The 25098-nt window shown below is 29.4% G+C and overlaps 3 protein-coding genes across 4 annotated transcripts; 1 reads left to right on the top strand and 2 right to left on the bottom strand.

Annotated features, from left to right (window-relative positions):
* Nucleotides 1-156: 156 nt before the first annotated feature.
* On the bottom strand, nucleotides 157-11213 carry LOC114131175 (CAD protein). Its single transcript, XM_027996336.2, has 27 exons — nucleotides 10954-11213; nucleotides 10734-10872; nucleotides 8916-9195; nucleotides 8519-8838; nucleotides 8214-8393; nucleotides 7538-8144; nucleotides 7248-7469; nucleotides 6757-6960; nucleotides 6471-6689; nucleotides 5842-6394; nucleotides 5603-5778; nucleotides 5324-5523; nucleotides 4629-5257; nucleotides 4409-4566; nucleotides 4227-4337; nucleotides 3928-4170; nucleotides 3617-3865; nucleotides 3389-3553; nucleotides 3162-3323; nucleotides 2935-3106; nucleotides 2736-2851; nucleotides 2153-2504; nucleotides 1734-2092; nucleotides 1248-1389; nucleotides 1116-1186; nucleotides 869-1047; nucleotides 157-805 (listed from the first exon to the last, which is right to left on the bottom strand). The coding sequence occupies exons 1-27, from the start codon at nucleotides 11048-11050 to the stop codon at nucleotides 403-405; spliced, it is 6708 nt and encodes a 2235-aa protein (XP_027852137.2). The 5' UTR covers nucleotides 11051-11213; the 3' UTR covers nucleotides 157-402.
* A 634-nt stretch (nucleotides 11214-11847) lies between these two features.
* Nucleotides 11848-15617, bottom strand: LOC114131176 (V-type proton ATPase subunit S1-like). Its single transcript, XM_027996337.2, has 4 exons — nucleotides 15268-15617; nucleotides 13650-14167; nucleotides 13306-13572; nucleotides 11848-12244 (listed from the first exon to the last, which is right to left on the bottom strand). Exons 1-4 carry the CDS (start codon nucleotides 15506-15508, stop codon nucleotides 12032-12034), a joined length of 1239 nt encoding a protein of 412 aa, XP_027852138.2. The 5' UTR covers nucleotides 15509-15617; the 3' UTR covers nucleotides 11848-12031.
* Nucleotides 15618-18120: 2503 nt separating this feature from the next.
* On the top strand, nucleotides 18121-24876 carry LOC114128059 (piggyBac transposable element-derived protein 4-like). Of its 2 annotated transcripts, XM_050198591.1 has the most exons (3): nucleotides 18121-18342; nucleotides 18414-19658; nucleotides 19743-24876. In XM_050198591.1, exons 2-3 carry the CDS (start codon nucleotides 19463-19465, stop codon nucleotides 21176-21178), a joined length of 1632 nt encoding a protein of 543 aa, XP_050054548.1. In that variant the 5' UTR covers nucleotides 18121-18342; nucleotides 18414-19462; the 3' UTR covers nucleotides 21179-24876. The 2 variants fall into 2 exon arrangements, with proteins under 2 accessions (XP_050054548.1, XP_050054550.1); XM_050198593.1 differs by lacking the exon at nucleotides 18121-18342 and having other exon boundaries at nucleotides 18349-19658.
* The last annotated feature ends 222 nt before the right edge of the window (nucleotides 24877-25098 follow it).

Genomic DNA, 25098 nt, shown 5'->3' with positions numbered 1-25098 from the left:
ATCAAACATGTCTTGTGTATGAACACTTTCAAAAGACGTTATCTATTATATTTTATACATTACAGTATTATGAAATATAAACTTACCTGAGATTACAAGTTCACTGATTTTAAATACAATAAAGGTAAAGTTCTTTAATTTAAATATAAACATCAATAATTATTAAATTTTCTGTATTTATTTGTTTCTATAATACATAGGTACCTTATACCTATATAATTTATTTGTCAATAATGTTTTGTATAAAATTGTAGAATATAGATGGTCCATAAAAATTAATATCATTAAAAACATATTAAAAAAAAAAAAAATTAATAACAAATTATCACAAATGAAGATCAAACCTAACTAAGAATTTGATAAAATTCATTTCATTTCATTTTATAAGTATGTACAGTAAATTTAACATTTTCCAAGTACCATAGCTAACAAAGCCATTCTCACGTACATACCATACTCTGCTTGTCTAAAGTATGCAGCTCTTGGATCCGAATCAAACTCTGGACTGATTTCAAACACTCTGGGTAATGGATGCATGACTATCATCTTACGTTTGGCTTTATTCATTACTTCAGGTGTAACCACAAAAAGACCACATGCTTGTTTGTAGCTGTTTTCATCAGGGAATCGTTCACGTTGTATACGTGTCATGTATAATACATCAGTCTTGGGTAGTGCTGCTTCAAGGGATGAAAAGTTTTCTTGAGGAACACCTCTGGAAGAGACAAACTGACATACAGATGCGGGCATGCCTAGATTTTGTGGACTCACATATTGTAGATTGACTTTGTAGAGTGTCAACAACCTAGAGAATAACATTTAATATGCTCAAATGTGTTCACAAATAAATAAGAAACACAATATTTACCTAGCAAGTGAATGAACAGTACGACCATTCTTCAAATCTCCAACTAATGTAATAGTAAGGCCATTGACAGTACCGATTTCCTCTCTTATTGTAAATATATCTAATAATGCCTGTGTAGGATGTTCCCCTGTTCCATCTCCAGCATTCAGAATTGGTTTACGACAATGTCTTGCAGCATCCTAGATCAAAAGTTTGTTTATCCTGTGATGATTTGTAAAGAATAATTACAAATAATAATAATATTTACTTTAACTGCGCCTGGCTCAGGGTGTCTCATGACAACTACATCCACATAACCGCTCATTACTTCCACAGTGTCTAGAAAATATTAGTCAGTAGAGCATTATTAATATTATTTATTTTTAATATTGTGGATTACCTTGCAGTGTTTCTCCCTTTTTGACAGAGCTACTAGTTTCATCAACATGTACAACTCTTCCACCTAATCTCTGCATAGCCACTGAAAAACTGCAACTCGTTCTAGTACTGACTTCATAAAATATCAAAGCCATAACCATGCCCTATAAGAGATAAATAAAATAAGCAATATACTTACTACTACTACTACAATATACAAAAAAAATACTATTAATTTACAATACAATGATAATATGTACAAAAATAATTTAAAATTCTCAACTAACATCACTCCATCATCGTAGAAGTCTGTGCTGTGCACTTGTAGTAAAGTTTTACATTGGAAAAAGTTAGGTTTATCATGATAAATAAGGATGAGATTTACTAAGCATGAACTGAAAATATAAAAGATGATCAGAAATAAACAAAATCAGGAAAATGTGAAGGTAAAGTGGTACATAATACATTTTTGACTTGAATTAGCACAATAAGAATTTAGTTTACTTACTTTCAATATGTTGTCTAGAGGTCGTCCTTTCAGGACATAAACTCTAAGTGTTTGAGCTAAGTTAAATATTTCATTTAATTGTTCTTTGGAGAACATATCAACAGATAAAATGTGACTATGTGCCAATCCATGTGTATGAACGGGTGTCATTAGGTTCATAACATCGTCTGACACCAAATGTTGACGTTTGTTTGCCAAGTTAACTATTTCTTTATTTATAGTCAATAAATTAGAAGTATCCCTAGAGTCACCACCAGACAGCAAACGAGGTTTTCTGAACTCAGCTTTAACACCAGTAACATTTTCAATTTCTTGTACAACTTTCTCTTTGATTTCAGACAGAACATTATTGAACATTTCTGAAAATAATTTAACTTAATTTTTGACTTATGTAAAAATAAAGAAGAAAAATAGATTACCATGAACATCAGTTTGTATTGAAAGAGGAGTCATAAGATTTAAAGAAGCCTGTGATCCAGTGTGAACTGTACTAAGTGTTTTACCAGCCATTAATGGATCACGCAAGTCGTGACCAAATCCTGGTTCGGCTAAAACTTTGCCTTCGATACATACTACTTGACCACGTAATACTACTCTGTGTATGGCGCCTTTCACTGGTTTTCCAGCAAATGGTGTCCACTTTGCTTTAGAATAAGTTGTTGAAGATGGTATTGTCCATTCAGCATCCATATCTACTTCAATATAAGTATCTGGTTGAACTGGTAATCCAAGGATTCGCATAGGATTTGTATACATTTTTTCAATAATATCCTGTAATTTATGATGTAAATTTAAGTATAAAAGTTGTTTTATTTCAATTTAGTATATTTTTATAAAATTAGAAAAAAAATTATTTATGTAATATACTAATACTGCTTATTGATTTGGTTAGTATTATTATTGTCATAAATGAAAACAATTTAAAATATTAAATTACAAAATAATAAAATTTAATTTTGATACAATATAAAAAAAATTTGAAATAATTGTACCACAACATACATCAATAGTTAATCGACCTTCATTTACAGCATTTAACATCAATGGTAAAACTGTTTCAAGACCCGGAAACCCAGGTGGAGCAGCATCACTGAGTTTCTCATCCAAAGTATGAGGTGCTATTAAAGAAAAACATTTTTAGTTGGAGTATACTACATTGACAAAAAATGGTATTGTCATTTTAATTCACAATAATTTTTACCATGATCAGTAGCAATACAATCTATGTAAGCCATATTATCCCAAAGAGCTTGTTGATCCTCTTTGGTACAAAGTACAGGTCGTACTTGAGATTTGTTGGGACCAAGATGCACAAAGTCTTCGTCACACATAAATAAATGATGCGGAGCCACTTCACACGTAACCATTACACCCTAACATTTTTGAAAGATAAAATACATCTATATAATTATAATGCATACACTATACCTTCTCTTTAGCGGCTTTTATAATGGTAATCTCTGATTTACGAGCGACATGGCAAATATGTACTGAACGATTATATAGGGAAGCCAACATAAGAACAGCTGCACAAGTTTGATCTTCTGCGTGTATACATAAAGGTGCATGTTTTGGCCAATTTTCAAAATGCTAATAAATTCAAAATTATTAATAATTATTAATTAAATTAAAATTGTATATTTTGTAGAACTAACTGATATCCATGATGAAAGATTCATGAGTCTCAATGTACTGAATGTTTGATTAAGATACATTTTTAGACCAGCATATTGACCAGCATTTTGTGAAATATCAACACTATTGGTTGAAGATGCACCAGCATATAAAACATAATCGCACCTGGCTCCATTTTTGGCACACTGTTAATAAAAATAATCAAATAAGCAATTTTGAATAAATATAAATGTAATAATATTCAATACTTTTTTAGCTATTTCATAGGATTCTTGATCTATTATTGAAGGATTGGTATTAGGCATAGCACCTATTAACGTAATACCACCGGCTAATGCTGCAGCTGTACACGATGCAAAGTCTTCCTTTTGTGTAGCACCTGGTTCACGTGCATGAACATGAATATCAATTAGACCGGGTAATTTTAATAATCTTTGTGATGAAATACAATCTATATGGGTCTTCATTTGTGGTTTACATCCTTTCCGAACCATTGCCTAAACATAATCACATTAAATCTAGTCATCAATTTTATTGGTGTTGAATATGTAAAACTTACCTCAATAAGCAGTTTGGCGCATTTAACATCTGTTACTAATGGAACAGAATGTTCAACTGCTAATCTACGCATTCGATAACCTGGAGTAAGGAACGAAGCAACTCTGCTACCTCCACTGACCATCATAGGAGCATTTATGACAAAATCAAAATTTTTGTTACTCAAATATTCAGCCATACTAATTAGGTCACCTCTGGTTGTATTTATACCAATGTTATCAAATCTCCAATCACAAGGAGTCACCTATAAATAATGAGTTATGACCGAGATTGAATATAATGTTGTGTTTATAATCTTACAGTAATTCCTTTAGTATTATAGTTGTAGTAATCAGCTGTTCCACTGCTTCCATACAGTTTGTAACCCATTGCTTGCAATGCTTTTACACTATCCAGTAGTTCTTCTTTATGCTAAAATTGCACAACATTTTCAAATAAAACACTTAATACCAGAATATAAATAAATTATTCATTTGACTTACTTTAATTTTTCCAATCGATAGGAATATTTTAGCTCCAGGTTGAGGTAGATGCATTCCAGAGCTTATCATTGCTTTTAAGTATGCTTCATAACGATTTTCTCCGAAACAAGCTACTTCCCCAGTTGATGCCATTTCCACACCCAACATAACATCAGCTCCTATGTTGAAGTTTAAATATTAAAGATATGCTGAACAGTTATAATTATTTGCAACACTTTACCTGCTATCCGAGAAAATGAGAATACAGCTACTTTTACACCAACTCTTCCTGCTACTCCACCCAATACATCTGTTGGTTCTACTTCTTCTCCAATAATCACTTTTGTAGCCATTGCGACAAAATCATGTCCTAATGTTTTAGAAACAAATGGGAATGATCGGGATACTCGTACATTACATTCAATAACTTTTAGTTCATTGTTCTTTGCAATAAGTTGCATATTTAGAGGTCCATTTACATTTAATGATGAAGCTATAGCCCGACATATAAACTTAATTTTTTCCAATGTTTCTTCATTTATGTCCTGTGGTGGTGTTACCAATGTTGCATCTCCCGAATGTACACCTGCATTTTCAACATGTTCACTAACAGCCATGCAGAGTATTTCACCATCTTTAGCCACAGCGTCTACATCTATCTCTTTGGCATCTTCCAGAAACTTAGATATGACAACAGGATGTTCTCTAGATACCTCACTAGCCGATTTTAAATATGCTTCTAAATCACCATCATTATGAGCTACATTCATAGCGGCACCACTTAAAACATATGACGGCCGAACTAAACATGGATATCCTACTTCGTGACAAAATTCAATAGCAGATTTAAGATCAGTAAGTTCTTTCCACCTACAATTATTAAAAAAAAAAAAAAATTATTATATACAACCATATTATATACCATAATTTTAATACCTAGGTTGAGATATCTTAATTCTATCCAACATTCTAGAAAACTTAAATCGGTTCTCTGCTCCATCTACATTCTCTGGAGAAGTTCCTAAGATACGAGCATTCTGTCTATGCAAATCCATAGCAATATTATTTGGCAATTGTCCTCCCATACATAAAACTACTCCATCGGGGTTTTCCAAATTATAGATATCCATTACTACCTAAACAATAAATTATAATCATATAATTAGTACTTTAATAATATATAATTATGAATTAACTAGAAAATGTAATAAATACCTCAAAAGAAATTTCTTCGAAGTACAAACGATCACACATATCATAGTCTGTGCTAACTGTTTCTGGATTACAGTTGACCATAATTGTTTTTTTACCAAGCCTTCTCAGTTCTCTAAGACACCCAACAGCACACCAATCAAATTCAACAGAACTACCAATGCGATACACACCTGATCCTAAAATCAATAATAAAAAATTATTATATAAAATGTATTAAAATACTATTTTTATTGTATTACCAATGACCATGATGTAATTTGATGGGAAATATAAGTCACTGCTAATAGCGTTATAAGTTAAATATAAATAATTTGTTTCTGCTGGATATTCAGCTGAAACTGTATCTATTTGTTTTACAAATGGTGTAATGCCCTGTTCTTCACGTCTTTTGCGTATTACCAATTCAGTACTTTGAACAAATGATGCAATTTGTTTATCAGAAAAACCAAGTCGTTTTGCTTTTAATAGTTGTTCGTAGGGAACAGATGGATAATTATGTGATTCTAATACTATTTGGTGTTCTATGATATTTTGCATTTTGTATAAGAACCAACGGTCAATTTTTGTTAGTTCATAGAGTTTATCAACTGTATAACCATTTTTTAAGGCAGCTGCTAACACAAATATTCGTTTATCAGTTGGTTGTTCTAATTCATCATCGTTTACAGCTTTCAATGAAGGATCAAAGCCATTAAAGTTTTCATCTACCATCCTAAATGCTTTTTGAAAAGCTTCTTCAAAATGTCTTCCAACGGACATAACTTCACCAACACTTTTCATAGAACTACCAATCTTCAGAAAAGAAAAAAAAAATTATTTGTTAATTATACTCAAATAGTAGGCACTTATCGTTACATTAATAATTCACCTTGGTACTAGCACGAAAAAATTTACTGAGATCCCAACGAGGCATTTTAACCACACAATAATCTAAACTAGGCTCAAAACATGCGGTAGTGCTTGATGTTACAGAATTAATAATTGCAGGTAAAGCAATTCCAAGTGAAAGTTTAGCTGCAACATAAGCTAATGGATATCCAGTTGCTTTGCTGGCTAAAGCTGAACTTCTTGAAAGTCGAGCATTTACCTAAACATAGATAATAATTAATAACATTAATAATAACAATTTTAAAATTATAATTGATATAATTTACTTCAATAATGAAAAATTCATCAGATGTTGTACTAAGTGCATATTGTATATTACATTCACCAACAACTCCAAGATGACGAACAACCTTAATTGCTGTTGTTCTTAATTTGTTATACTCACTATTTGATAGTGTTTGACTTGGAGCAACAACAATTGACTCACCTGTATGAATTCCCAATGGGTCTACGTTTTCCATGTTACAAACCTTGAAATAAAATCCAAATATAATTAATCAATACCAATTTAAACTAAACTCAACTCTTTTTAAAAGAGAATATCAAGATAGTAAAATAATTGTTATTTGGTAACTTAACTTAAATGGGCAAGATAAGACCAGATTATTAGGCACTGTTGGCTGAAGATCATTCATAGGAGGGTGAGGGTAAGTTTTAAATTTAACACCACTGTGGTGTCAATAGATATATATTAAAACTGGATATTCTCTTTTAGAACTAAATATATGAAATTATAAAGATAATATAGAAAACTTACTGTGATACAATTATCAAATGCATCACGCACTACTTCATACTCTACTTCTTTCCATCCTTTTAATGATTTGTCCAAAATCATTTGATTACTATGTGTAAAACATTGTTTTGCCAGCATATTTAATTCAGACTCATTATTTGCAAAACCAGACCCTAGACCTCCTAAGCTGAAAGCACTTCTCACAAGAAGCGGATATCCCAAAGTTTTAACTGCTTCCAAAGCCTAAAGTTAATAAAATAAAATTGAATTAACCAATTTAATACAGTAATACTGTGCAACAACACCAATACCTCTTCATATGATGTGACGACAGCACTAGGAGCCACACGTTCACCGATTTCTACAACTCTATCTGAAAATTCTTTGCGATCCTCAGTGGCTATAATTGTTTGAATTGGTGTACCTAATACTTTAATGTTATATTTATCTAATATGCCAGATTTTTTCAACTCTATTCCACAGTTCAGAGCAGTTTGACCACCAAAAGTCAGTAAAATACCATCTGGTCGTTCAGACTGAATTACTTGTGAAACAAAATCAAGTTCCAAAGGTAAAAAGTACACTTTGTTAGCAAGTCCAAGAGATGTTTGTACTGTTGCTATGTTAGGGTTAATTAGTATGGTTACAATGTTTTCTTCACGCAAAGCTTTGATTGCTTGAGATCCTGAATAATCAAATTCACCAGCTTGGCCAATAGAAAGTCCACCAGAACCAAGAATTAAAACTTTTTGAACATCTATAGATGTTTTAGGGATATCTGGATTTAAGCGTTTTTGAAGCAAGTCCATCAATTTAAATTCATTTTTGTTTTTAGTTTTTTCGACAGCTTCTAAATAAACATCAAATAGACATTCTAAATCTTCAGGACCAGGGCATCCTTCTGGATGAAATTGAACACTATTAATTAAAATTTTTATTATTATTATTATTATTTTTAATTATTATTAGTATAAAATAAATACATACCTAAAAAATGGTAATGTATTATGAATAATTCCTTCGTTAGACTTATCATTAACATTTGTAAACAATGGGGTCCAATTAGATATTTCAGGATTCACAGCAAATCCATGGTTTTGTGATGTCATAAAACATTTTCCTGTTTGTCCAAATACACAAGGCTGATTTTGACCTCGGTTTCCAAATCTAAAATATTTAAAATAGTAGGTAATTAGCAAGGCCATATTAAATTATTTGTGTATAATTTTCCAAGTAAGTAATTAACTTGTTAAATGAGTTATAACATTGCTCAAAAATAAATTGCTACTAACTTCATTTTATAAGTTTTACACCCAGCTGCTGTAGCGAGTAATTGATGACCAAGACAAATTCCAAATATTGGTTTGATGGTTGATGTATTATTTAATACTTTTTGTATATTAAGAATTGTTTCTTTATTCATCTCAGGATTTCCAGGACCATTACTAAGAAACAAACCATCATAGTTATCAACATCATCTAAAGGATGATTCCATGGTACAATATCCACTCTAGCACCACGTTTAATAAAGCATCTAATTTGATTGTATTTTAATCCACAATCCACAAATCGAATTCTAGGCGAGCCTTGCTCATTGTATGTTTTTGGCATCTGAAAGTTTACATTTGATTTAAATATGAACAAATATTTATTTTAACATGTCATAAAATAATAACAAATGTACTAACTGAAATAGAAACATCTTTGATCAGGTTGATTTTGTTTGGATCAATTACATTATCAAAACTTTTATCTAATTTTTCGGTATGGTTAACTATTTTTCCAAGAAGTGTACCACTTTCTCTAATATGTTTAGTCAATGTACGTGTATCCACACCACAAATGGCTGGGATGCCACTTTCAGCCAACCATTTATCTAACAATTTTTCACTACGCCAATGACTTGGACGATCACATAATTCATCAATAATCAGGGCGGAAACCCAGATACGATGAGACTCAAACCACCTAAAAATGTTTTAATTAGATATTCTATATAATACTATAAATAAAAGTTATAGATTAAAACCTATGGTCGATAAATTAAAAGAACGTCATACCCCTTGCATTATCTTTGTTTTACTAACATATAATATACCAATAGTTAAATTAAGCAATTTCAGTATTGTATTGTTAACTTAAATATTAGTGAATTGACCAATGATCAAACTTGTAAGTTAGAACATAATCTATGTTTTCTTGTTAGCTTTTAGAATATTTTAGTTTTTAAGTGAGTTATGAGTAGTGGTAGGATTTATATTCTTTTAAAATACCAGACATACCTATGATGTTTTTTGTCCTATACAAAATATTCTTTCAATATTAGAAAATATATATATACATATTCAGTCTAAATCTATTTTGGTGGATTGGTACATGGAATATTTTGGTTACAAACTTGACAAAAAATTGTTGTAACATCTGTCGAGAAAATTGTTTGTTGATTACCGCTACTTCCTACAAACAAACTTACAACTTAACTTCTTATACTCAAGACTCTAACTTCTTGATAATATCAGTATATATTTATAATAGTTGTTAAGTTTTCAAAAACTTGTCAATTTTCTTATTTCTTTTTCTTTAAGAACATTCTATAAAGCATTAGGAAACTTAAAAATAAAAAAATAAATGAAATCAGTGAAGGCGTTCTCGGGGGAAAAAGGGATTTATTTCTATATATATATATAATTTATTTTTTAAGCTGTATATTGTTCTTATAATTTTTAGATACTTATAAGAAGAGTTAACATGTGTAAATCCTGTTTTACTTAGACGTCAATTTTTTTCTTCTTTTATCAACTTTTTTTTCACCAATTCTTACTAATATTAAATAGTAACACTTACTATTAACTATTAGATGGCTATATTTAAACTTTAATAGTACCTATATTATTATTACTATTATTATAGTATACTTTTTATGAACTTTTTTTTTTTTACTAAGACCTAAATCCATAAATTAATAAAGGAATTATAATTATTTATTATAATAAAAATGTTGGGAGTACACTGTATAGTATACAATTAATGTGTAGACATATTTACCCAAGTATTTAATAAAAAAGTTAAGTTTTTAAGTATTTAATAATTTCAGATTAAAATGCAGAGATTGAAAATTTAGATGAATTGATAACAAAAAAAAATAAAAAAGAATACAAAAATTTAACTAAAATAATAAGAAATGATTAAAATATTTTATTACCTTTAAGATTATATTGCTATTACTTAATCAATTAAACCCACACTGACATTTAGTATATATTTTTTGATAATTAGATAATAAGGTAACCTTCTGTGTAATAGATTGAAAGATAATTAATCATTTGAGTTATAATTTTTAGGAAAATTAAAATGTTAAATAAATTATAAAATAAATAGTCAATTCTTAATTATAGACATTACTAAATAATCCATTGCCTTTTAAAATGTTTTGGAGCTTATATTATATTAAAAATTGTTTTTTCCGTTTTTAAAAAAAAACTGATATATTATTTATATAGATTTACCGTTTGATTCCGTGAATATCAGTCTCATCACCTGGAACTCCATAGTTGCCCACCAATGGATAAGTTAATACCAGCAATTGCTTATAGTACGAAGGATCGGTCAGGGACTCAGGATAACCGACAATACCAGTTTGAAATACTAAATACAATTGTCAATTATAGGTACTATAAATTTAATCATGCATTGGAAAATTAGGAACAACTTTTAAAAGCGACGTACCAACTTCGCCATCAACAGGTAAGGCCTTAGAGCCAAAATTATAACCAGCAAATTCAGTACCATCTTCTAAAACAAGTACGCACGGTTGGCGGGCCATTGTGGTTGTCAAGTATTAAGCAGTGACGATCGATAACACAAATAATCAACACCTGCGTTTATGTAACGTGTAAATTGTAACTTTAGGCCAAAGGGACTTGCCGATCAAAATAAAAAAAATTTTAACAATAGTTTGTTTCTTGGTTAATAAACCAATGAGAAAACATGTGAGTTTAATAACGGTACTTTGTCCATAACCTTATTGATTATAATTTAAGATAAATGGTACTTACCAAGGTTGGTCATCAAAGACTATGTAAATCGAATCAAAAATTCCCAATGATAAAATGTTTTTTAACATTAAAAATAGGTTACTGTAACGTACTGCCGTGTTTCAAATACGCAAAAATCTCAACGCACATGTTGCAAAATTTATTAAATTAATATAATGTGTTGACTAAATAGAAGTAAATATGTTAGTTAAAAATCATCTACCATTTCTTATCCATTGAGTACTAAATGTCCAATAATACATTAGTTTTAGATCTAGTGTAGGTAGCATGTTCTCAGGCCACCAGGGTTATACTGTGACAAGTCGATATGATTTTAGTAATAAAATGTTTAATAATTTTTAATTACATTCATATGCCTATTTCGAAAAATAATTATACACGTTTCAATTATAATTATTAATAACATAATATCTAGCACAATTACTTTATCAGGACAATTAATTTAATTGAGTTACATTTAGGTATAGTTTAAAACATAAAATGTTATTTGTGAGACAGTAAATTTTTTCAAGGGAATTTAAATTAATAAGCTATATAGGAAGGGTAATGAACAACACATTTTAAATGGATGGATTAAATATCATAATAATATTGTACAAGTTATCTATTTTACTATAAACAAAAAATGAGTTCTTTATAAGCCTAAATATTAACTAAAATAATATTTAAATTTAAGGAAATTAAAAACATTTTTAACACAAGTTTTAACAAATAAATTATTTACTTAAAAACATTGATGGAATGTAAATTTATTCAGCAACATTGATGGTAATAGTTTTACCTTTTGGATCATCAAATCTATCCATAGTTTTGATGTCCATTATCATTGTAATACCCCATGTTACAATAAACAACATAATGGCAGTAACAAATAAACCAGCTAAGATAGGTGGTGTAAAGAAAGAGTTTTGTTCTTGAGGATCACTGAATTTTGGGCTTTCTGATGTTAACCACGGTTGAACCTAGAAATAAAAACATATTTTTTGCATAAATTTAGATTCAAAAAATGTTCTTTTTGATAATAAAAATAACAATAACATTGTACCAGTGAATAGCTGGTATGAATTGTCAGTAGTTGAACTTAAATAAATCTAGAAAGCTCGCCAAAATTTTAATTTTTTAATCTTATACATTATTTTTGCATAAATTAACCCATTACTGCCACTTTTTTAAGAGAAAAAATGAGTTAAGTATCAATTAAAAAAGATTAAATTCACACTTTTAGGTATCCTAAAATTAGAATAGTTATCAATATCTTGTATACTTAATTGTATCTAAAGAACTGTATACAATTTAAATATGCTATAGGGTTATGATAAATTAATTAAAATTTGATAATTTTTAAAAAACTACACAATAACTATACATTGTCTTATATAATTATAACTTTAAATCTTTAGACAGCTGATTTATTTTTGTCTAGCATGGTCTGACAAAGACCACATCCCTCAATTATATTAAATTTTGTATCAAACAATTGACCACGACTGAACATTTTTTTTACCATGTTAATCTTAATGAAATGCAAACAAATGTTTATTCAAATTAAAAGTAAAAACTCCTAAAAATGGGACACATACTTGGTGAATTAGTAAATCACATAATAAATTGTCAAAATTAAATAAGTTTTTTTAAATTTTTACCAATACCATTTATTAAAATACTACTTATAAAATATCCAATTTTATATTCTTTTTAGTGAGAAGTTAGAATTTGGGAAGTTTACATAGTTTGTGATGCATTTGAGTAAATAACCATTACAAAAAAATTGTTAATATGGTATTGGTATATTGAATTTAGGTAACATTTTACACAAATGTTTTTTTAATATTTATGCATTTAATAATAAAAAAAATTTTAAATTTTAATTTATCAAAAATTACATATCCCTGTGCATCAAATAATAATAGCAAAAATGATTATATTATTTTTCAATTTTTATAATATTCTTATAATAATGTTTAAGAAAAAAAATTGGTCTTAATTCTTAAGGACTGTAAAATAACATTAATTTATGACTAACTTGGAATTTGTCGTCAAACTTCAATACAATAGAATCATTTGAGAAGATTACTGGTCCTGCAGAGAAGTAAGATAGTCCTTTTTGAGCCCCAATTTGCTGCTTGGGAGAAAGTAAAACAGTAATGTCATCATGTTCATACTCGATTGATTTCAATTCCCATGTGAATGTTAATCTTTCAAAACGAAAACGTAATGTAACTTTAGTATTATTAACGGAAAATGTTGTTCCAACTTTGAGTAATGATTCACGTGAATCATCAAGGAAAATCTAAAAAAAAAAAAAAAAATAATATTATAGTACATATTCTATTTAAAAATTTAATAAATTTATACAAATTATCATACATTAGTATTTGAACTTGAAGGCTCAAGTGGAGTATCTGGCCCATTATTAACAGAAACAGTTGGATAGCTGGCCGAGTATATAAGTGATTTTCCTTTGGGATCAACAATCTTAAATATTTCAGATTTATCATTAGCAGCCATCAGGTGTCTAGTTACTAAATGATGTGCATTTGATGCTTCACTTTTTTCGACCCAAGGATTCATTTTACCAGAAAACAATAATACTACATTTTTGTACTGTGTGCAAAGAGCAGTAAATATTTTTGAAACATCATTATTATGTTTTTGCAATATTGACTGTCTACTATCATCATTACTATCATGGTTATTATCATTAAGATCAGCAAAAGTTATAATTTTCCCAGAATTATTTGTATATGTATCAGCATTATAAGATTTTACAGTAAACCCATTCTTTGATAACATTTCAAGGGCTTTTTCTGGTTGATCAACGGAAGGGAAAAAACGACGATCTTCAATATTTTCAAATATTTTAAATAAGCTGCGACCATCAGTACCTATAAAAAAAAACAAAATATAAATTTAATATTGCACAAATAATATTTAATATTTCATAATAAATGTTTTTATAACTTCTGCTAAGAGTTGTTTTAATTATCGATATTTAATTTAAAGTTCTAGTATATAAATTGATAATATAGAATCTCACAATAGTCTACTTTGTACCTACGAATAATTCACTTAAATATATAGATTACAACAAAAATCTTGGATGGAAAACTTTAATACAGTTGTACGGTTAACTGTTAAGTGTCAAAAATACATTTTAGAGGAAGAAGATTATATGTTAAAGTGAAAAATAAATAATGATAATAATCAAATTTTTGGTTAATAAATGTCCTTTAGTAAATCATATTATAAATTTAATATATAATTATTCATTTAGATAAGATAATTAACATTGAAAACACATGGAAATACAAATTTTGACTGAATAACACAAAAGGCAATATAGTATTATAAATACACAGTAAGTATGTATACAATGTATAATTGCAATTTAAAATATTTGAGAGAAAGAGCACACATAGAATATCATATTAGGAGCATATTATTAGTTAATTTGTAATCATATACGCCACACCCAATATCTATTTAATTATTTTAAAAACATAATTAACAGTAATTTATATGTAAGTACTGGAAATTATAATATTAAAAGATTAGATATTGAAATGAAGTTAAAATCAATCAGACACAACCCCCCAACACAAAACAAATTAGGATTATCAAAAGATTGAATTGTTAATTTGATTTTATGTAAATATATACTTTCATATGTAAATTTATTTTTATTAGTAATTTAAGTTATAACAAATTATAATGATTGAAATAAAAGCTAAAAACCAAATGACTAATTATTTGAAAACATTTTAAAAACAAAGATGAATAAACATGTTTGATGAATTGTGCAAAAAGTGCATTTTTAAACTTTGAAACTATTTTTGTTTGTTAACTATATTTGGATATTTGTTGATTCAAACTAACAGCGGGACAATTAACAGTATCAATGATATATGTTGTAAACATCCTGATGCATTTTTTCACACCTGTTTGGAAAATGAATTTCTAAAATGTGTTTGTAATTTTATGTTACCTTTCATTGTGAAATCTTCAAGACTAAGTTCATTTTCTAAGACCATTACTACTTTGGTATCCTCATCCCAGAGAGACAAAAGCAGTTTTTTAAATTCAAGAGTATTCATAGATTGTTGATATTTGGGTAAGGTCTCCAATTGTGTATTACCACAAGAAATAGCAATCGTTGGCACTTCATTGGTGCTGGATAGCGAAAGTACGCTCAAACACCCGAGAACTAAAATAAGATAATAGGACATTTTTTTTTATAAAAATAGTAATTTAACTTTTTCACAAATTAAAGAGCATCCTCGAAGGTTGCATCTAATTAAAAAAAAAATAGAAAATAGAAATGTACTTTACTACTTGAGTAGTTAAGAACTGCTTAACTGATAAGAAACATAAATCGATAAAGGGAAACGCCCGGAACTTACAGTGTGTCCACCACGTTATGTTCTCAACCTAAATGAATTTTTTGGCGGTTTTTGTGTAGTGACATATGTTCCAGTTTTACGAACTTACGAGTTATAAGGTAATCTCTTAAATCATGCATATTTAATATTAATTATACTATTCATAAATTCATGATGTAAATAAAATAGATATCTATTAGTCAATACAATTAATTCAAATACTATAGTACTTGGTCCTAGCTAAAGCCTAAAAGTATATTAAGTATCTTGGCTCCTGGGTAGCAATTTTGGTATCAAAAAATTGTCAAAACTGATGAAAATGGTACAGAACCGTTCCAGATCGGTGACGGATAAGTGCCTCTACTAGCCTCATGGCGGTTTTGAATACTGAATTTTAACATAGCTGGACCGTCCTAGGTCCTTACATATGGTACGTATCAAAAAAGTGCCCTAATGGCTTATTTATCTATATTCATCATTTATTCAGGTTAAGTATTAGTGTCTACACTATTTCGTAACTAAATAAAATTTTGTGGGAATCAGATTTATGGGCGTATAAAAGATGAGTGTAGGGGTGGGTATTTTAATAAACCTTTGTTATTGTGTTAATTTAGGTAGGTAATGGTAATTTTATTAAGTAAAAAATATCCATATTTTTATCTTATCAAAGTTAACGAATATAAAAATGTACATCACTAAAACCTGGTAATTCCTTAGATATTTGACCTCAAATCAGTGGCGATACTATGTTGTTTAATCTTAATTTGTAGGTATAATGTTGAGCGATAAACAATTTTGTATAGTATGTTAAAACTTCAAATTATATAAGTACCGGCAGTACCGATACAATTTACAATAGCAAATATTCACCGGTGAATACTTATTTAACATAATTAATACATATTACGAATACATATTTGATAAATTAATCCGAGTCTTTATGACAGATAAATTTCCACTTATACCACAGTTATAAAGAATCAATTTTTATTTTTATAATCTTGCCACTTGTCTACGTAAATAGTACGAATTATGTAATTAGGTCTTAAGATAATATTAATTTAAGGTAAGTAACCACTATAGTCTATAGGTAAAGATTTGACTGAATTTTAGGTCTCAAGATCTCTACAAAAATAGCAGTGGTGGCTTCCCGCGCAATTACAATATTATTTATAATATATAATAACACAAAATTAATAACTAAAAAATTAATAAATACTCACTGACCAGTTACTACTTACTGGCCACTGCTACCTACATAATAAAATTATGCACTCTATAGGTTTTTATTGGTAATTATTATTATTGGATGCGCTTAACCTATTTTAACTAGGTACTGGAGTCTCAAGATTAAGTTCGTCAGTCGTATAGTTAGAACGCAGTGATCTACCTACACTTCAAACCCCGTAGGAACTATATTCTAACAATTATTTTAATCTATACTATAAAAATAAGTCCCGATTTGTTACGCATTCAAATTCACACCGTTCAACGTACCGTCACCACATTTTTACTGTTATACCTGACAGTATGCAAGTATGCTGAAGGTTTTAGTACTTTAGGTTTTGTTTTAATATATTATAATATATAATACATATATCTAGGTCAAAATAAAAATTTTACAGGAAACAAAAAAGCTTATTTTGTGTAACTTATTATGTACCTACCCTTTTCGAATGAAATAAAATTACGCATACCGTTACTATAGGACAGGGGTGGCGAACCTTTTTTGGGTCAAGTGCCAAAATTTAAAATCAAGTTTTTTGGAATATGCTCGCGTGCCAAAAAAAAAAAAAAATGAATTTTACTAGATAAGATGAAAAAAAAAGCATGCAATAATTACACACATTTTATTAGGTATATAATTTAATAAATAAATAGTATATATATGTAAAGTTTTATTACAAACTTATAAATTTGATTCTAAAAATTTCTCATAGGTACTAAACTTTTAAATATAATTTTTTTTTAAGATAAATAATATTTGCGTGCCACTGAAATTTGGTCAACGTGCCACTTCTGGCACGCGTGCCATAGGTTCGCCACCCCTGCTATAGGAACACATAACATATTTCTGTAAAAATCTGAAAATGTCAAAACGTTGGACATGTTCCTTATCAAAAGTGGTAGGTATTAAAACCTTCAGCAAACTGTTAGGTATAACAGTAAACAATTTGGTCATGATAATATATTGATCGGTGTGGATTTGTACGCGTGATAAAAATCGGGACTTGCTAAATTAAATGATTAAATTTGATATTAATTTATAATACAATAAACCTATTTAAATTTTTATTATAGAATTTATCAATAACTTAATTACGAGTAACACACACACAACACACACACACATATATATATATATATATATATATATATATATATGTATATTGTATATACCTACTATGTATTATATATATATATATATATAATATTGTTTTGTCACAAACATCGTATACCATTTGTCTCGCGTATGGTTAATAAATAATATCTTCTAACCGTGACGACTACACAAATAGTAGAGCTGTAATTTTCAATCGGGGGCCAGTGTACAGAGAGTGGAGATGAGGCATGCCGATGACTGAAGAGCGACCACCACATGTACATATGTATTAGGTATATATTTATATACACGGCAAGACGTTCGAGATTAGTGACGACGAGGACGACGCCGAGCGCATGTGAGTACCTGTTAATTGTTCCTCCTTCTCGTCACCGAGTGTGGAGGACCACCAAATACGCGTTTCTATAGAACCGAACCGTCGCGAACGCCGAACACATCAAAATGAGTGAGTACCCGTCGTGCTTCTATTGCATCTCCTCATCGCCAGTGTAACGTACGGATGATACATTTTCCGTGCACTAGTACGTTATATGTTTTTCTTATTGGTAATTTGTTAACCTACGGTAACAGTCGATTTTTATTTTGTGATTTCTGGTTATTGCTTTTGTCCGCTATGTCCACGAATCACCTTACCACGGTGATTGTAAATGATGGTGTTTTTATTTTGCACATTTTGGAAAAAATGCATATTATTGCATAATATGTTGACTATAAAAATTCGAAGAATACAATTTTTATAGTATATATCTGTTTAGTTACCAAACATTTTTACGTCATGTGATGTCGAAGGGAGTTTTAGTAAATATAAGAATATATTGGGGTCTAATAGAAGATCATTCAGTTTTGAAAAAATATAAAACATTATGTAATTATTTCTTGTAATATATTTAAACAGCGTTAGTAGTTAACACGTTGGCTACCAGACCTATTTTCAAAAATCTAATCGTGTGTACCATGAGAGTCACTGGTGTCTCTCACACGGACTTTGTTAGTGTACCAATAGAAATTTCAAATAACTTTCTCTGTGTACCGAGTCCATATCTTTGAAACTAAAAATCTTACAAAAAAATGTTCTATATAAATAATTTTCTAAATAACAGTTAGATCACGATTATCCATTTTTTTTCATGAGAAGCACCGGTGATACTCATGGTACCTAGTTAATATAATTAAGTGTATTATGCGTTGAGTATCACTGGTGACTCTCGATTTCTTTTTTTATTTATTAGTGATAATTTGCCAGTATCTAGTCAATAATAATTAAGTTTTGTAAGCAATTCATAGATAATAAATATTACCTACATAACAACATAGATATTATCCTTTTAATGCTATGGTTACTGGTTAGGTACATGATAATATAATATCACTATAATATATTATATTAATTATTATTGCAAATCGCAATAAAAATTATAGTTTTTTAACGACTAAAATTTAGTCATTTAATAAGCATAATGGACTCTGATGGTATTCTTTCTGCTCTGGATGACTCTGATTTTGAAGACTCAGGTAGTGAGTACAGTCCAAGTGACGTTTTATACGAATCAGATTCTGATGAGAGTATTAGTGTAGAACCAGATACTGAAAATACCCAAAATTTAGCTCAACAGGAAAATAGTATCATATCTGATGAATGGTTTAATGTTACAGGTAAAATAGTATTAAGTTAAGTAGTAAAGTAGTCAGTTTCTGAACAGCCTATGACATGATTGTAAAAATGTAATTCGTTTTTAGGAGATTTTCGAAAAAATATTATTTTTACTGGAGACAATGGTATCAAATGTAACATTGACCAAGAATCTAAACCTATTGATATTTTTAACCTATTTTTGAATGATGAAGTATTGAATTTGATTGTAACTGAGACAAACAGGCAAGCTAAAAGGTACAAAAGACAATGGATAGACACAGACAGTTTAGAAATTAAAAAATTTTTAAGTATTGTAATGTACACAGGTATGGTTGGTTATCCTAAGATATCTGACTACTGGAGTCAACAAACTTTTTACATAAATAGTTATGTACCAAAAATTATGGCTCGTAATCGTTTTCAGTCATTGCTTAGATTTTTTCATATTTCTAATAATGATTATAATCCAGGGAATAGGTTAGGAAAAATTCAACCTTTAGTTGATTTATTAAATAATTCATTTAAACAAAGCAAAGTCACAGCAGAAAATGTAGTCATTGATGAAACATTAGTACCATTTAGGGGTCGCATTGTATTCAGGCAATATATTCCAAATAAAGCAGCAAGATATGGAATTAAATTATATAAATTATGTGACAACATAGGTTATACATATAACTTAAGTGTGTACAGTGGTAAAGATACTAACAGATCTAATAGTAATATTTCTTGTGCTGGTAAAGTTGTTCTGTCATTAATGGAAAATTATTTAAATGAAGGAAGAACTTTAATAGTAGATAATTTTTACACAGGTCTTCATATTGCTCACATTTTATTAGACAATAATACTCATATAGTAGGTACCCTTAGGAAAAATGTTAAGTTTTGTCCTAAGGATGTTTTAAATGCAAAACTGAGAGTAGGTGAAATAAAAGGAAAAGAAAATGAAAAAGGTGTTGTTGTCAGTATATGGAAGGATAAAAGAGATGTAAGATTTTTGTCAACAAGACATGGAATTGAAATGTTAAATACTGGGAAAAAAAATAGAAAAGGTGAAGAAATTAAAAAACCAGAAGCAGTTATATTTTATAATAAAAACAAGCAAGGTATTGATATTTCTGATCAAATGGCAAGTTACTATACCCCATTAAGAAAAACTATAAGGTGGTACCATAAACTAGCCTTTCACTTATTGTTAGGTACAGCAGTGGTTAATTCTTTAATTTTATACAAAGAAGTATCTGGTAAGAATATTCAAATATCTGAATTCATTCAAAATATTAGTCAAGAGTTGAGTCAGCTGAGTGACATAAGTACACCATCTTCACAAACTAAAAAACATTATTTAGTTGAAGGATCAGAAGTCAATAATGGCAATAGGAAAAAACGCCGTAGATGTGGTAAATGCTATATCAATTTGAGTAAAGTATTTGGGAGAGAAGAGGCACAAAAAAAATGTAAGCAAGTATATACTTATTGCTCTACATGTGAAGACAAACCATACCTGTGTTTAGAACATTTTCAAAAGAATCATAAATAATCTTACATTGTTAGTTATTATGTTGTTTCAATTTATTATATAGCACTAAAAGTTATAGTGTTTTCCATAATTATTTTATGTTGTTTTATTATACTTTTTATGAACTGTTAACTATACACAAAGAATAGTATTTATTTTAATGTTACTTCAAGTCATTTAATATTTTTTTTTTGTTAATTTTGTTTGTAGTTTGATCATTACTTGAGAAAGAAGTGTTATTTTATTTTATTTGAATACAAAAAAAAATTTTTCTTTTAATTTGTTTTCTTGATTTTGAGAGTCACTGGTGATACCCCAAGTGAATCATATAATGATAACACACTTAACAATAATTTAGTCCAAGAATTATTGAGAACAGCTGTTTGGATTTGCCAGTGTGACCACGTAAAGTGGAAAATATGTGAGAGTCACAGGTAACTCACATGGTATATCGAGAATCGTGCAACGTGAGACACCCGTGACTCCTATGGTGTATGAGAGAAGTTCTTTCTTATCGCGTCTGGTACGCTAGGATAGTGCATGTGAGAGTCGCCCGTGATCTTCATGGTAGCCAACGTGTTAAGAATAATGTTTTATTAACTCGAAGACGTATGAATTTTTTTTTTTGTTTGTTTATTTCATATTTTTTGGTATCTTCATATAACATTAATTGCATATTTTTGCATATTCTAAGTAAGCCAAATGCATATTTAACATTTTTTATTGCATATAAATTCAGTCCTAGCTGTTTCCAATACCTTTATGATGGTTAGGAATAATATATTATTATGATTGACAAAATAGGTACTGTGCATAATGTTTAAATACGTTATCGATGATTGTACATATTATTTTCTGGAATTTTCTAAAAACCAATTAAAAAAAAAACGTCAACATTTTAGATTCTGAATGAAGTGATGAGTGATGAATGTATTGATTTTATAATAATGTGTTTTTTTTTTTGTTTTTGTGTCTGTATACAACATAATTTGTCGAAATAATGCTTCAATTTCAAACTTCGGAAAGAAAAAGTGACTGAAAAACGAGAATTATTACGGAAAACCAGTTTTTGACAAAATCGATTTCTTTATTAAAAGCTCAAAAACTTATCACTGTAAATATTTGAAATTTCCACCAAGTGTTTATATTAGCGTTATCTATACACTGTTACATTTTCAAAATATTTATGCTTTTATTGAGCTATTTGTAGACAACTGAAAGTTTCAAATTTTCAGAGTTTTTTTTTTGAAGTGTCCATAAAAAAATGTCGGGTGCCCAAAAAAATTTGAAAATATAATACAAAATTTCTTGTAAATCGTTCTTATTGTAGTATAGTAATGGGGGCGATCCAAACAGCACATGTGTGTATTGTTTGTATACATAGGTCGGCGATACTTCAACGTTTTGTGTGCGCTTGCAGACCTGTGACCGCCGAAACAAATGTACTGATATATACAGTACGACAGTGGTGTGGTGATATTGGTTAACCACTAGTGGCGCAACCAGGGTTTATTCAAGGGGGGGTCCAGGAAAATTTTTTATTTATTATATATTGTTTTTCTGTTTTTCTGCAGGGTAACTTTAAAAATATGAAATAAAAATAAACACTATGGCATAAGCCAAGGGGGGGGGGCGAGTCTGGACCCGGGGTCCACTCCCCTGGGTTCACCACTGTTAACCACTCACGTGATTTAGGGCCAAGGTGTGGTGATGTCACCGTGAGACGGCGATCCGACGACGGTGGAGACTGGTGTACGGGACGATTAATTGCTCGGAATAAAAAACGTCAACAGTGTCGTGCTTTCACGGGTCACTGTGCAGCCGGTGCATGTCCGCGATCGGATTTACAGACATGACCGACGACGGTGCGATGATTATACGCGGTACCCGTGCGGCGCCATACGGTCCGCCGACCGACCTCTTTTACTCCTCGAAATCCCTTCGCCGGTGATCACCACAACACTCTGTCATCATAAGCGTTACACTATATACATTGGCTAGCCGAACGGCGGTCGAAACGCGCGCGTCACACTCGCGCTTCATCGTCTAATCGTCATTAGCAAGCGGCCCGCTTCGTGATTGCGTTTACTGATGCGTCTGTCACGATCAACAGAAGCGTCGATAAAAAAAGCGTATTCCGGTGTAGTACGCGTATACGCGCTCGTCCGCTTATCATCCGCGACGTTGCCGCTGGAGCCTATGATAACAGGTACGTCGGACGAGGCCCGTTTGTGGTCATGTACCTATATACTGTACCATCGTCGTGTCGCGACACGCCGGCCATATCGCTGAATTGGCGAATGGTATTTTGTCGCTTCGCGTTAGGTCTATAACAATATGATATTCGCCGGTTTTTCGTCCACGCTGTCGCTGCTCGTACGCACCTAACGCGGCCCTTTTTTTTATGTTTGTTTCCTATTCGTCCACCATGGTCTACGTATATATTATTATATAAACGGCTTCGAGCCGGGTAAGACTACATAGCTTATACCTACTTTTGTACATATCGTTTTGATTTATTTAAATTATTAATATCATAGACCTTATAAGATCTATGATTATTATACATAAACGAATCACACGAGTATCTGGGATACATAGTATATTATGTCATATGCATAAATATGTATAGTATATTATTAGTATATACTATATTATATAATATATTATACCTAATATGGTGTTTTTACTGTTTTACGGTATAAAGTGGTACCTATATTGACTCAAAAGTTGAAAAATATAATATGAAACAAAATATATTTATTATTGTTATAATAATTAAATATCAATAATATAAATAGTGTAATAAATACTGCAGCGTTTTCGAAAAAATTGAATCAACGTACCATAATTATACTAATATTGTAAATATAAAAAATATATCATTAAATGTATTTAATGGGATAGGCTAACAAACTATCAACTCCGTTCATAATAATTATTGTTCGTACACAATGACATATTATAATTTAATACAAATTATATTGCAGTGACCCACTCAATATTAGGTTATTAAACAGTTGAGCTGCAGAACAATACCCACTTGTTCACATTTTTAAAAAATTATCAGCTATTCTGATTTGACCTCTCAATAATCATTTTAATTAACTTTTTATTGTTAATACATTTTTAAGTTTAAAAATTAAATTAGAATATGCGGTTTACAGCTACATAATTTTATTTGAATTTTTTTTAACATGCAATGTACGGGTATGTTTGTAGGTAAATTTTTGATATTTTGTTATAATTTAGAACTAATACCTACCTGTAGAGACATTTTCACTAAAATGTTTAAATTATAATTTCCAATTCATGCTGTATTTTTTTTTAAATTTTTACTATTTTTCTTAAACTTTTAATTATTCCTAGTTTTTTTTCTATACATTTCAATCAAAAATGTTTCACTGAGTCATAAAGCTTGAAAGTTTGACACTAAGGTTTTTATATGTTCTAATTATATTTATTTTAAAATGTAAACCATACATATTTATAATTTTTGTTTATAAGCATTTTAAGTTTAAATATCAACATTATTCGTTAAAATCACAAACATTTGCTAATAAATTCGTAATTAAAAATAATTCAAAATTGAAAATTGAATTCAGGGTTTTTTATAAGTAATTTATATAACGTAATTAAAAATCTTAAAAACACATAAGCATTGTTTTTTATAGATAATTTATGTTTATATTTGGACGAAATTAGATATTTCATGAAGTATAACGATTTTATTTATTTGGTTTTAATTTAAAAATATAATTCACGTGTAACCATTTATTGATTATTAAAACCATCCCGAGATTTTTAAAACCAAGTTTTAAATTTAGTTATGGTTTTAATCGCAACAAACACAAATTATTATTATTATTATTATGTTGTAAATAATTGATAATTAGTTTTTAGTTTTTAAAATTAATATTTTTTTTCTGTTAATATTTTAT

This window comes from Aphis gossypii, chromosome 1, assembly GCF_020184175.1.
Source record: "Aphis gossypii isolate Hap1 chromosome 1, ASM2018417v2, whole genome shotgun sequence".
In the NCBI taxonomy this organism is placed as follows: Eukaryota; Metazoa; Arthropoda; class Insecta; order Hemiptera; family Aphididae; genus Aphis; species Aphis gossypii.
The sequence above is the reverse complement of the archived record's forward strand: the minus strand, read 5'-3'. Positions and strand labels throughout refer to the sequence as shown.

Bases quoted from the DNA above. Each gene is read 5' to 3' on its own strand.
- LOC114131175 (XM_027996336.2), bottom strand. From the start codon at position 11,050: ATGGCCCGCCAACCGTGCGTACTTGTTTTAGAAGATGGTACTGAATTT. The intron at 10,873-10,953 runs GTACGTCGCTTT...AATTGTATTTAG, and splicing joins ACCTGTTGATGGCGAAGTTG to TATTTCAAACTGGTATTGTC. The intron at 8,394-8,518 runs GTTAGTAGCAAT...TAAATATTTTAG, and splicing joins TGTAAAACTTATAAAATGAA to ATTTGGAAACCGAGGTCAAA.
- LOC114131176 (XM_027996337.2), bottom strand. From the start codon at position 15,508: ATGTCCTATTATCTTATTTTAGTTCTCGGGTGTTTGAGCGTACTTTCG. The intron at 14,168-15,267 runs GTAACATAAAAT...TTTTTTTTATAG, and splicing joins TGAAGATTTCACAATGAAAG to GTACTGATGGTCGCAGCTTA. The intron at 13,573-13,649 runs GTATGATAATTT...TTTTTTTTTTAG, and splicing joins CTTCAAGTTCAAATACTAAT to ATTTTCCTTGATGATTCACG.
- LOC114128059 (XM_050198591.1), top strand. From the start codon at position 19,463: ATGGACTCTGATGGTATTCTTTCTGCTCTGGATGACTCTGATTTTGAA. The intron at 19,659-19,742 runs GTAAAATAGTAT...ATTCGTTTTTAG, and splicing joins TGAATGGTTTAATGTTACAG to GAGATTTTCGAAAAAATATT.